This window comes from Pteropus vampyrus, unplaced genomic scaffold, assembly GCF_000151845.1.
Source record: "Pteropus vampyrus isolate Shadow unplaced genomic scaffold, Pvam_2.0 Scaffold317, whole genome shotgun sequence".
Classification (NCBI taxonomy): Eukaryota; Metazoa; Chordata; class Mammalia; order Chiroptera; family Pteropodidae; genus Pteropus; species Pteropus vampyrus.
The window spans coordinates 539621-554079 of NW_011889098.1; the positions used below are offsets into that span (position 1 = coordinate 539621).

A 14459-nucleotide genomic window follows, 5' to 3' on the forward strand; every position below is an offset into this window, starting at 1 on the left:
ATGAACAGGAAGTTAGATCTGGTTGCAAAGAATTTAAGTTGAAAGCAGGAAGTATACCTTACTGACCTTTAATAATCTGTGAATAATACCTGGCTGGATGGTTATCCAGTGAATTAATAGGGGGCCTTAAAAGAAAAAGGAAAAAATGTATAGGACTGCTGGAGTTGAAAGGCTATATTTATGAAATTAAAAAAGCAGACCCAATAACTTAATTAATACTATGACTCATTTATTGATCAAAGAGAATTTATTCACAGAGCTTTCAAATACAAACAAAATAGCACTTTTTGTTTTTTACAAAATGAATATTGAAATAAATGTGATACAGCACAGTCCAATAACAGACAAAAGAAAATAAGATCTAATGACTGGAAAATGGACAGAAATATGCCCCTTTACTTCATAAGAATATCATAGCAGAAGCTACTCAGAGAAGTATACCATATTTTTGAACAATATTGAAATACAAAGGCTTGACGCTAAGGTCTGCATAAACGATGAAAACATATTGAGGCATAAAGACCTTATGCAGGGTATACAAAATACTGATAGAGTGGCTTATTGGTCCGTTTATTAGGGTTAATGTATGCTCTATAAAGTGATAATACTGTATTTTAAAAGTATAATAAAAGGAAAACCGAGGAGTGATGCACCGCCAGGCCTCTCGCTCAGTCTTCGTGACGACTTAATGTGTGAGCGTGGCAGGTGTGAGGACGCGTGCGTCTCTATGTGCTCGTGTGCTTTCAGAAGCGCCATGATCTGTAGGGAGCATCTGCGGGTTACCCTGCTTCCCAACAGAACACTGTCTCTGCTAGCCCTTTTGATTCTCCGAGTCTTTATCTTAAAAACAAAACAAAAACCCTCATTTGCATATACAGATTTGTTTCGGGTGTGAATGAATTCTACATTAACAATACTCCGTGGAATAGAAACACCTAACACCCCTGCGATATTTTTAGCCTTTGGTCCATTTTCCTCTATCATTCCATGCTCTTCATCTCTTTTCCAAATCTTGCACATCCCTTCTACATAATGTAATGTTTCTGATTCCATTGGGTTTCATCTCATTAGCATCGTATGGACTAGAACCACTATTCCACCTTTTGAAAGCAGCTGGACGCTTCGGTACCTCCAAGCCCCATCAGCCCATCTCCTCCTCTGTTTATTCCCGGTGGCTCCATCTCAGTATGGGTACTGCTTCTGTTTCTTGCCGGAGAAGCAAGCCAGCCACGTGCACAGCAGGATGGCAGTGGCGGCACCCGCTCCTGTGCAGTAGTAGGCCCAGCCGATCTCACACTTACCTAGGGACACAGAGGGGGACAGAAAGCAGCACAGACAGATCAGGATGACTTTGCAGGAGACTCCGTTATTTCTTCCAGTGTGCGTGTCCCGGATGTATGGAAGCGGAACCGAAATGCCCTGATAAAGGTGGTGTGCGCGGTCAAATGAAATCAAAACATGGGCTGAAGGCGATATCGAGACTGAAGAAAGCCACAATGGTCGTGCGCATTGAGGGAAGACATCATGATCTATGCCTCCCGCTTCTAATGCCACGGCCGGAGCGAAGAAAAGGGAGGATGAGAGCAATCGGCATAGAAGAGATAAAGGTATTAATTCCGATTTCAATCACCCAAACTCATATGCATAATGAGTTACCATAGGAAAAATTCATAATACAGTCCTTCCTAAAAGGGCCACTGGAAGAAGATGACCCATTCGAAAGCTACTGCTAAAGTGAATACTGCTATTTACAGGGAAATGCTAAGTGGCTCACGCTGATTGAAGTGGAGAGGAAAATCTCCCTGACTCTCCTGGGATCAACACTCACCTTTAAGTTAATGCATCCTATCAATAAGAACATAATAACAAGGATCCAGAGGGATCCTCATCTCTCAGAGTTGGCCTAGTATTAGTAGTAATAATAACACACCCACAAGACTGAAAATATAATTAGTAAAAAAAAAAAAATTTAGGCATAGCTATATTAATTTCAGAGACAGCAGATTTCAAAGCAAGAACTTATAAGGGATAATGAAGGGCATTAATATTGATAAAGGAATCAATTCTCCGAGAAGACACAATAACCCTTAATGTGTGTTTGCCTAACAATAGAGCATCAAACTACAAAAGGCAAAAACGGACAGACTCCAGGGAGAAGTAGATCAATCCGTTATCAGAGCTGGAGACTTCAACATGCCTCTAACAGAAAAGGACAGATTCAGCAGGCAGACAAGACCTGCAGGACATAGCTGAACTCAACAACACCACTAATCGGCTGAATATAATTTACATCTATAGACTACTTCCAACATTGCAGAACACATTCTTCTCCAGGTAGACGAGACATCCACCAAGATTATGGATCATAGAACAGACTTTAACACAATTAAAAAATAGAAATCACGCAATGTCTGCTCATGGACAACATAGTATTAAACTAGAAATCAATAACAGAAAAATGACTGGAAAATCCCCAAAGTTGTGGAGATTAAACAACATCCTTTTAAATAACACTCAAGAAATCTCAAGATAAATTTTAGAATATTTTGAACTAAATAAAAATAATGCAACTTATCAAAATGTGTGTGATATAACAAAAACAGGGGTTAGAGGAAAATTTATAGCATTGAATGCATATATTAGAGAATGAGAAAGATCTAATGTTGATAATCTTAGTTTTCACCTTAGAAACCTACAAAAAGAAAAGCAAATTAAACTCAAAGTAAGCAGAAAAAAAATAAGAAGAAATAGAGTAGAAATTAATAATATTCTATGAGGCCAGAATTACCCTAACACCAAAACCAGACAAAGACATTACAAAAAAACAAAACTACAGACAAATATCTCTCATGAACTTAGATGCAAAAACTTTCAATAAAATAGTGGCCAATCGAATCCAACAATGTATGGAAAGAGTTATACACCTTGACCGCATGATATTAATCCCAGGCATAAAAGGCAGGTTCAACATTTGAAAATCGATTAATATAATCCATCATATCGAAAGACTAAAAAAGAAAAACTACATGATCATATTAATAGATTCAGAAAAGTATTTAAGTCCATCACCCACTCGTGATAAAAATTCTCAGTAAACTAGAAATAGAAGGAAACTTGCTTAACTTGATAAAGAATATCTATGAAAATACAATAGCTAATATCATACTTCATGATGAGAAACTCTCACCACTCCTTTTCAACATCAACTGGAAGTCCTAGTTAATGCAATAAGGCAGGAAAAGAAAATAAAAGATATACAGATTGGAAAGGAAGAAATAAAACTGTCTTTGTAGATGACGTGAAGAAAATGTGAAAGAAGCCACGAAATACTCCTGGAACTAATTAGTAATTATAGAAAGGTTGTAGGATGCAAAGGTAATACATAAAATTCAATTACTTCCTATATACCAGCAATGAACAAGTGAAGTTAAAACTAAAAAAAACACACCATTTACATTGGCACCTAAAAATAAAATAATTAGGAATAAATCTAACAAAATGTATACAGAGCCTATATGAGGAAAACTACAAACCCTGATGAACAAAAATCAACGAACTAAATAAATTGAGAGATAGCCCATGTCCATGGATAAGAAGACTCAATAGTGTCAAGATGTCAGTTCCTATCAAACTGATCTATAGATTCAGTAAAATCGAAATCTCAGCAAATTACTTTGTGGATATTGACAAATTGTTTCTAAAGTTTATATGGAGAGGCAAAAGACCCAGAAAAGCCAACATAGTATTGAAGGAGATAAAAAAAAAAAAGGTTAGAGGACCGACATTATCTGACTTTAAGACTTACTGCAAATCGCTAGTTGTTGGTGAAAGAATAGACAAATAGATCAATGGAGGAGAAGAGAGAAACCACTTCATTGCCTATGGCGCACTTATCATGGTTTATAAATATCGTGTGTGTGTGTGTGTGTGTGTGTGTGTGTGTGTGTGTGTGTGTGTGTTTGATTTCAGTCTCAATTAGGGGAGCCCATTGTATACTTTGTTCCCTACTGCACTCCTGCAAAAGGGCCTGGCTCATAGTAGGCCCTCAATAAATAAATGTTGAATGAAAGGCAAGGAAAAAGAAAAATAGAAAGCCAGAAAAGTAGGCAGACAGCCAGTCCCTGAAAAACAGAGTAAATCTGGGGTTTTATTTTAAGAGTAACTCTCGTCCTATTTTGGCACCGAACTTTTGGAGAGAATTTCCCAAACCAACTCATGCATTTATGGCCTCATGGGGAGTGTGTTAAATTTAACAGGATGGCAGAACATGGAAGATCCCACCGGCACCTTGGGGCTGGTCTCACTGGAACGATGACCCCCATTAATAAGGACAGATAGGGTAAATATTTGTCAAGGATAACGGAGTCCCCTTCGTGGACCGGATTTGCTGATAACCACAGGCTGATGTGACAGTGAGTCTTGGGAATAATCTCCATTTTGAATTATTCTTTAGCTGGATTAAATACATCCAGGAGGGAGAATTAATAGGTAGCTAAGAGTTGGCAAGTGGTTTAGAACTTGTCAAAAAGTCAGCAAAATTTGTGGTCAGTCCATGAAGCACATGGCTCATAACACAGAACACAATCAATCGTTCATTAATAACAAGGTATTGACCTACACACAGTCCCATGATCTAACATAAAAAGTGGAGTACATATTTCTTTATTAATTATTGGACACTTACTTGAAAAAAAGTTGCTGGTGAGGCTAATTATTTGAAAATAGTGTATGTGACAGTAGCCACATATATTCAATAAAGATAGAAGAAGACGCTACTGAGGAGCTAGCTGACCGTCAGAGGACCGAGGAGAGAGAGCGTGCTATTTTTTTCTGAGAGCATCTACAGAATAGCAGCAGTTTAAACAATTAGAGGATTTTAGCAGTCAGGGGAACCGTAGCAGATGGTGTAATGTGCTACCCAATTCCTTTGGGTCCCTTTGCTGGTTCTGGGTTCTCATCCCTCAGCTTCTATTTGTGCTTTGCTCCGAATAGCTCATACCTACATACAAACCTCATCAGAGGACACTGTGACAGAAGCACTTTGTCCTGACTCTCAGAGAGCTGATGTAGCCCCAGCGTGACCTGTGGCCAATGATGGATGGTGCAGAAGCCGCAAGTTTGCTTTCTTTTCCCCAGGTGGGGCAAACTCTGGAGTGCAATGAACGTTGCAGAGCTCCAGGGAGTCCCAGCTGAGGCTGGGTCCAGGCTGGGTCCTGACTGGGAAGTACGCCCTTTCTAGGTGTTTACTCCCTTTCTACCTGGCGCTCCCACTGCCTTGCTGCTTTCCCCTCAACATACTTCCTTGATGACTCGAACACGAACGCTCATCTCAGGATCTGCTCTGGGGAACCCAATTTAAGACAAGAGCAAAAGCAAAGTCTTTCTTGCTTTTTTAAATAATAAGGTCTAAGTTTCTCCATGTGCCAGAGGCTTAACGATCCCACTCACCTGCTGATGCAAGCGCTGCTATCCTTAGAGACACCCAGAGTGACAAAAGAGCCTCGGGCACCGGCTGTCTCACACTCTCCCTGTACGACCCTCTTCCTGGGGCAAATCCAACTCCTGGTCTTAAGTGTCTATGTGTCGTTTTTAATGATTGTTATGTTTCTGGAGACTTTCTCGTTTGAACCAAAAAAACGTGTAGTCCGTTCATCAGACCAACTGTCTATCAGATGAAAATGAGAAGGAAGAAAACTTGAAATGAAGGTACTTCAAAATGTACCCTAGCAGAAGAAAATGTTAAGGATGTCACAAAATATTGCCACACAAGTTTATAACCGTGATTCATATATTTTGTGGTTTAAATTCAGCTACTGGCTAAGAACCAAGATGAGCAACTAATGCTCAGTGTGATTTAAAGAAATATTCCTCTATTTCAGACAAGAAGACTTTTACTTACTAAGTAATTCGTAAAATAAATAATTATTAATTGAAAGGTGGCATAATATGGATTTATTCTGGTATTTTGGATTATATAGAAATATAGTCAGCCCATCAAAGTAGCCTCAAAATGATATACAAAAGCTTACATTACACACACACACACACACACACACAAACATATTTGCAAGAAATGGTCAAGATCAGCTTAGTAAGATCAAGATATGTCTACAGATTTAGGCAAATCTAAAGAGGCATAAGTCATTCAACCCCTAATTCTTGATTCTTTAATTTCTTCCACTCTTCCTCCATCCCTTTCCCTCAATTCATTCATTAATTCAACAAATATTTATTAAGTGACTACCCCAACTAGGAATCACGGGGTGTTGGGGATCTACTTGAGAACAAGATGGATACAGTTTTTGCTATCAAGGAGCTATTGTCTAGCCAAGGAAGTATTAAACAATAATTACTTAGATAATTATCTAATGATAATTGCAATATGTGCGTTGAAGAAAAAATTTCAGGATGCTAAAACAGCGAATCAAAAAGTACCTGGTATGTTATGGTCGGAGCCTTAAATTACAAGTGACATCTATGCTGACACCTGGCAGATGAGCAGGAGCTGAGCAAGCATGAATGTGGGAGGCCAGGGAAGAGTGGACTTGCACTAAAGAGGTAGGAAGCAAAATGTAATGGAGAGACGTAGGCGGATTTGGATTTCGTTAAAGTGTTGCTCAAATAAGAGATAGATGCCACTTTGGGTGTGACCGAGAGATGGGGTTGGGTGTGACCACCTCCAGAATTTGAGGACTTGAAGCCTGAAAACTTCCTCTTCAGAACTTTTGTCTTTACTGGGGGACAGAAACATGAGGGATTCAGCATCCATCAACACACCTTGAGCAGCAGCTCTATATGTTGTAATGTTCCAGGAGCCGGAGAGCCAGCAGTGAGCAAGACGGATGGGGTCGTTGGTCTCATGAAGCGTATGTTCTAGTGAGGCCTGACTCTCGAGTATCACACACAACAGTTGCATAATTGTGAACCATCCCTTGTATATTGTTAAAGAGAAAAACCACAGGCCCCAAATGGTGTCGCACGTGCTAAAAACTTGTGATACCAAACCTAGATTTAATGCCTGATCTAATTGCAGTTTCGACCTCTCCCAGAAACGTAATCTTAATCAACCAGTCTGGAAACTTCTGGTCAAACACCAGGAAGGTAGGGCCCTTTCCACTCCCGTAGAAAGAAGAGGCAACCTGCATGATAAAAACCCTTGCCATTCCCTTCTCTCCAAAAGATGTCCTGCTCTAAAAAAAAAATTCTTTATTTTCTTTTGTTAATAGCTCCCTTGCCCCGCCTTCTTTCCTATAAAAACCTTCCATTTTGTATAACCCCTCCAAGCGCCCTTCTAGTTGCTAGGTGGGATGCTGCCTGATTCATGAATTGCTTAATAAAGTCAATTAAATCTTTAAATATACTCAGTCGTGCTTTGTTTTTTCACAATATTTTACACGTATGCTGTGCAGAAATTCAGTTGAATGAAATTAGCCAGGTATGAGGGATGTTCTACATGAAGTTATAAATGTAAAAACAAAACATCTAGAGTTCTATGAGAGACTATGGATTTTTAAATTGCAGATTTAATATTGTACCTTGAACTTCTCCAAAGGAAAAAGAAAAGTAGATTTTTTTTCCTCTCTGAGCATGATTACATTGTTAAACCTACGTGCTCAGTAATAAGAAATTAGCGTTGAGTTTCATAATAATAGTAGAAAAAAAGGCATTTTGAGTACATTAGGCTATTAGAAAAGAGCAGATTTTAAGTTTATGTGTTTTAAACAGTGTAGTAGTGTATGAGTAGTAATGGAACTAAATGAAACCAGGAAATATGGGGCCATTCTTCCCCTGTCATGGCAATAAATGCTTGTCATTATAATTCAAACAGAACACCTTTTACCAGAGGGTAAGTATTGCCTGTGATCCTTTCAGGAAATAAGAGAAATAAATCTGTTGAAACTTTCTCTTTTGCTCCTTATAACGCACAGTCACACAGGACTCCAAGGTAACGTGGTTGGCAAATTGCTCCTTTCAACAATGGGGAATAGTATTCTTGACAGCTAAAACAGCGGTTAATGGGACAGACAGCAACGAACCACACCACCTGCCAAGTCACTGGAAAAAGATGCCGTGGCCACATTCCCGGGCCAGGAGCTGGGGTGGGAGAGGTGTGGCTGAATTTTCAGGGCGACTCAAATTAGTTTTTAGTGGAGCTTTTGTTAGTAATAGAGACAGAGGAAAAGGTGTAAAGAACACAGTCTTCCTATAAATAACAATGAAATTCCGGTGATTGGTTCATCTTTGGAGGATGCTGTAGTTTAATCTCTGCCTTTTCATTCCTTTGTTCTATTAACGTTTCAGAGCCTATGTGTCACTGTATCTGCCCCCTTCACTTCCGCATCCCGGTGCTCAGTACGATGCCTGAACCACAGCAGAAAATCAATAGACATTTGTGGCATGGGTGAGTGTCAGACACTACTTGTGGTGAGAATAAAGATCTAAAATGAATAATTATACAATAGCTGTCATGTATAGACTGTGAGTCAGGTGCTAAACAGTTTAGAAGAAGCATTTCATTTTGCCTATCATACTTTCAGGAATTTAGAGAAGCGAATCTATTTGTCCTTTCTCAACATTATTCCGATTTCAAAGATGAAGAAATTGAGATTCATGCAAAATAATTAGCTTTCTGGGTATTTCAAATAAATGGTGAAGCGTGAACTTGAATTTGAGTCAAACTGATTCCATAGCTTTTTCTTGGGCTCAGATAACGTGTTAGGAATATCCATATCAAATGTATTTTTCCCATTTGTTAGATAGTACTTGCCTTTGTTAGAACTTATATGGCAAGAAGAAATAAAGTATATTTTATTCCTTTGAATTCACCAGTCTTCCTAGAAGATTCCACGGACCCGTGCCCACCTTGCATGGTGCCAATGATCACAGGCCCCGTCTTGCAGACTTGGCACTCCCAATTCTTGAGCCAATGGAACCAACCTGACACTGTCTTGGCAACCCCATCATCTCTGGAGGATGTGGGACGGGGGACCCAATACACTTACTTGCTGAATTCAGATGACTGATTCTTCCTGGGTGAGAACAGGCCATGGATGTGCCCCAGCTGGTGCTTTTGACCCTGACATGATCTGAGCAGAGATGGTGAAGGGCTCTGGGTCACAGCCACACTCCAGCTCCTGTCTCTGGCTGCTGTCTGTCTGTGAACCCTCAGCTGTTTGGCGGTTTGGCGGGAGGCACTGTGCCATCCTCATTCCTCCCCAAAGACCTTGCCACAGCGCCCAGCACAGAGAACAGAGTTTCTCTGTCAAGCACAGCACAGAACCCAGCAACTTGGAGAGTCTTGCCCTCCGACTGATGCCGTTCAGCACAAACCTGTGTGCTGGACCTTCCTGTGTTCTGCCTTTGAACCTGAACTCCACCTGTTCCCAGCTTACTTCTTTCCTCACGAGGTCACTGCTGAGTTCTCAGCCTTGTGGCCACAAATGCCTGAGTCCAGATATAAGAAGCCGACTGACTTCATTGATGAAGTCAGAATAACTTTCATCTGTGATATTTAAAATTTTCAACAATGGTAAGATACAAATGCAAAGTTCGTGGAGAGAAGAATCAGGCATATTAGATTTCACCCGTTTTTGCTGCAGGAAAGTGAAAGGTTTAGTGTAGGGGGGACACTTTCGTACTCTTAAATCCCATGGACAAAAGGTCAACAGGTCCTTCTTCTCTTGAATAAATTTCTTCGTGCGTCTTCATCGTCAGACCATCTTGTTTGCATAGGCATTAAAATCATGAACCAAAAGAATGCGTCGTGGGACCAATTCCATTTGTTCTGTTGTAAAGTCACTGAACAAAGGTATCTCTAGTAAAAAGGAAACAGATTTTAAACTTTTGACCTAAAACACACGAAGGCTTTAATTCAAATCTTTCACGTAGTCGAAATGAAACCTCATGGGTCTGGAAAGAGGACAGAAGGACGCCAAACTCTGTTGGTGGCAAAAAACGTGGGAGCAAAATGGCCGAGGGAAGAAAGTGTGGCCGGGCTGTTTTTCCAGCTCCTTCACGTGTTTCCGTTAGTCTCCTACTGGAAGTGACACGCAATATGCCTCAGTGTATGGAGCTCTGGGGACAACAAAAAATGGAGGCAAGAAATTCTTAAAAGATTTCCCCACCTTCTGTGTTTGCCTTACTTTCTCCACAGAGGTGACCAGGACATAGAGTCAGAGTATAAAATGCAGACGTGTCCCTTCTCAAGGACAGGTGTCCTCGAGCCGTGGCATTAGTAGTTAAGGTCCACAGCCAGGCAGTCACAGAGAGCAGGGATTTCTTCTCTGGGAAAGAGCAGACGCGCATCTTCAGAGAGCTCGGAACAGCGTTGTGTCTAAGGAGATACGTCAGAGTGAACCCCGATGGGGAAACGTGGATCGGCCTTGTAAGTCTCATCCAGCACCAGCCACGTGGAGGAGGACGTGAGGGACAATGACTGGCTGTACGAGGACCATACGCATATCTGAGAATGTGTTCCATGGGTTTCAAATTTTAGGGGCAGGGGGAACCTCCCTGAATTAGAAATTCTTTCTGTTCTGTTCAACGGTATACATTTTCTATTTTGGTTCCTGTTTTTGCCCACTGACCTCCCCATAACTTGCAAATCGGTTTTTCTCAAGTGCAATTAGACTTGAGAGGAGAGTGAATGAAAGAAGATGGGGTCACCGTTCAGGCCGAGGAGAAGGGATTCCTTCGCAGGATGCAAAGTCTGAGAGACCATTACGGAGAGGTCCTGGGTTTTCAGAGCTTCTGGGGCTGTTCTTGAGAAGCCAAGAGCGTCATTTCAAGAACAGGAAACACAATGGCTTCTTAATCAAATTAAGTAGCGAAAGGAAAGCAATAATTACTCAAATTCACTTGGCAAATTAGCAAGAGAAATTAATTGAAACACTGCTTTTGATCATAAGGATATAATTAGAAAAGCCTTTGGTGGATGAAAATATCTCTGAGGCATGAATTAAATCAATGGGACAATGTGATCATAAAGGCCTTATGTTTAATTTGTCAGTATAAACCTCCAGTTACAGAATGTGAATAATAAATAAATATGGAAAAGGAATAATAAATAATGATCAGCAGAGATTCATTAAAAACAGTCCTGCACAAATACCACGAATAATAGTAGCAATCATCTATCAGGCTTTTATTATGTGAAGATGCTGCGCTATATACTACGTATTATTCTCATCACTGGTACTGTTTTGTTCTCTTACAAAGTAAGAACTAAAATCACCATTGTTAACACATACGTAGCAGAAGCCATCGCTGACCACACGATGGACTTAGTGATGGAAGCCATGTAGGGCCCTGAAGCCCAACAAGAGACAGACTGACACGCCTTTCCCTCTCTCTGCTTCATCTTATACTTACGAGTGCCACTACTCCTCAGTGACATCTGGTTCTATAAAACTCCGAATACATCCAAGCTGGATGATAAGAAGCCAATCAGTACGAGTGTGTCCTGGCAGCAGTTATTTATTCAAGAGGGGACACATAGCAAAGTTGACTCAACTTCGTTATTCCATTAATGAAGGGGGAAGCTCACCCTGTCCTGTTTGACATGAACGACGATGCTTAGGGCCACAGGTGCCAAATGCAGCCACCTTATGACCTAGGAAGAACTGGCTTCAGGATGAAGCCGACTCTGAGTTGGATGACATCTTCGAGCTCCTAAATCAGCCAAGTCTGCAGCTCACTGTAGCTCTGGCCTTCCTATAATAAGTAAGAGATCTTAAATGCCCTCTCTGTTTGCTTAAGGCAGTTGGAGTTAGTTTTGTAACCTAGAAGATCCTAATTTACATAAAACAAAATGAATGTTTGCTCAACTAGGTTCTAGCAAAGTACAAAAAATACATTTTCTATACAAATTAAGGCAGCGTTTTCAAAGTATAGTCACGGGCCACTCACACCTGAATCACCAGAGGTATTTGTTTAAAATGTAAATGAAAGAATCATAATTTCTGGGGCACAGAAACTAAAAATCCACATTCTCAAAATTTCTACCTCTGATTCTAATGCTAAAGGTTGAAAGCTACCGTCAAAGCAAGCTACACGATTTCAGCTGGGAATTTAGGAATCATTATGCAGCCTGATTGGACTCTTGTTTCCCTGTTTTAGAAATGTGTGTTTTCAAACTCGCTCCTGGTTCTTCAGAAATAAGTGTGAACCAAAGGTAAGCAGAGTAACAATCTCTGATTTGGAAAAGTGGGTATTTTTTTGGAAAATTGTTTCAAAGCTCTCCACTTAGTAAAATATTAAAATGCTCATGAAATCATCAATAGCCTTATAAAACTGTTTTCAAGGGAGGTAAAATAAAAATTCTCCCAAATCTCCTTTCTAAAGAAAGGAGGCATTTTAAAAAATACATTCAGGTAGACTCCTACCATATGACATGACAACCACAGACATGAAGTTTTTCATAAAAAGACGGGGCCTTGTCTAACTAATACGTACATCTCTGGATTCAGTGTCAATGTGATTTCTGTGGAGGCCCCACCTGCCCTCTCTAAACTAAGCATTACTTTCATGGCTGCTGTGTGGAACTCGAACCCGCTGAAGAGATGGCAGGCCCCTGCAGGGGGCCCCGCGGCCTCCCTCCTGCCTCCTCTCCCTGCCCTCTCTGCGGCCACCCTCCTTGCCACACTGGGACGTGCCCCCGGGAAGGCCGGCTTCAGCGGCGACTGCCCCCAGGCTGCTCCCTCCTGCCACTCCACCTGGTCAGAGATGCTCGCCAGAGAGAAGGTGAGCATGGCTTCGGGTGCCTCTTCCCTAGGCATGTGACCTCTCCTTCCTCAGAAGCCTCTGGGAGCACGTCTTCCCATCTCACGGGCCCGAAGGAGCTTTGGCCCTCGCGTCCCCTGCTGATGTCAAGGAGTGAGGTGACCGAGGCTAATTTACAGTGCTGTCACCTTCTTTTGTGGTACTGCACGACAAGGAAATGGTGGTTTTATACAGAGGACATTGGAATAGTTAAACGAGGCCGCTCAGTGCTTGGACTGACCTGGGTCCCGACCCACTGCCCTCGGGGCTGGACGGATCAGTCAGTGGCACATCTGTGACGACGACAGTTCTAGCAGGTCAGGGGTGTGCTTTGGGTGAAATCGGGAGACCTCAAACTATAGCCCCACTGCCTGTTTTTGTAAATAAAGTTTTATCGGGACACGGTCGCGCCCATTGATACATGAAGTGTCTTCCACACTGTAACTGCAGAGCTGAACAGTTCAAACAGAACAAAGCTGAAAATACGGGCATGAACCCTGAGGACACGAGCATCTCAGCCTGTGGCAGGAGGATGAGCCCTCGCACTGTCTCCTTCAGAGGATGCAGCAAAAAGCTCGATTCTCAGAAGTGGCCACGGCCAGCAGGGAGTATGCTACCAAGGCCGTCCTCACTGCCAGTGCTCACTGTCACATGGTGCTGTGGCTCCCAACCCCAGCCTAGGGTCCCTCCCAAGTTTGCTCCCTGATCTACAACTTCACTCATTCACTGAGTTTTAGCCTTCACCAGTGCTCAGGGGACCGAGAACAGCTTTCTAAGGATGGAAAACGTCCATTCGCTCAGTGGGAGAGGGACAGTGAGATCTCTATGCCAGTTTCTCGTTAGGCCTTCTCTTGAAAGAAAAGAACAATAATAGCAGTAACCAAGAATAGTAACCAATAATAGAAGTAAAAATAATAGTAACCAAGAGGAATCAAACGCGATACACCCAAAGTACTTATTCAGGGGATCCAGAACTCATTTTATCCGTATGTGATGCCAAATTCTTTGTTTTCTCTCATCATGCAATCGAAGAGAAATTTAAAAATAAAAAGGCAAAAATTAAAAAGACAGTATAGTTTTTAAATTGCTCAAATGGCTTCAGTGAACTTAATGACGTAAGAAATTATTACCACTAGTAAAGAGGCAAGCGGGGTTTTTTTTGTTCATTTGTTTTGTTTTGTTTTTCAAGTTTAAGTCTTACGTTCAAATTTTTAATCCACAATGCTGAGAAGAACACTGGGGTGCAATATTGAAAATTGCAAATAACAAGATCTGAGTTTCATTATAACCTGCTAATTAGTACAGCGACACACAGTGATAAGAGATCAGCGAGAACAGTCTTCTAATCAAGTTGAGGCCTGTAGGAACCAGCCAAGAATGCCTCAAACACCACAGAAAGATTAACGCCAAGCACTACGTTATAACATCTCCCCTGGACACAGTTTGCTTTCCAAAAAAACAAAAACAAAAACAAAACAGAACATTGATGGCCAACTTTATGCCAGCTTCTGCTCATTGATGGCGAGCACAAAGCAACGCAGACTTAGGAAGGCTTCATCATAAGGAGCAGGGGATCGGGGGGATGTGCAGAGAGAAATCTCTTATTTTCCATCATGCACATTAGGTGACTCTTAGAGCACCATTTTCTCTACCAAAAGAGCCAGTACTATCTTGAGGGAAGCAGGGTGTTCTTCATCCAT

General features: G+C 41.3%; 1 protein-coding gene across 1 annotated transcript in view; it reads right to left on the minus strand.

The window, feature by feature from the left end:
• Positions 1-208: 208 nt before the first annotated feature.
• Positions 209-14459, minus strand: part of LHFPL6 (LHFPL tetraspan subfamily member 6) — a 213987-nt gene continuing 199736 nt past the window's right edge. The window contains exon 3 of the mRNA XM_011377588.2: positions 209-1301. Within this exon, the coding sequence (XP_011375890.1) occupies positions 1183-1301 (119 nt within the window). The 3' untranslated portion in view covers positions 209-1182. The remainder of the gene's footprint in view (positions 1302-14459) is intronic.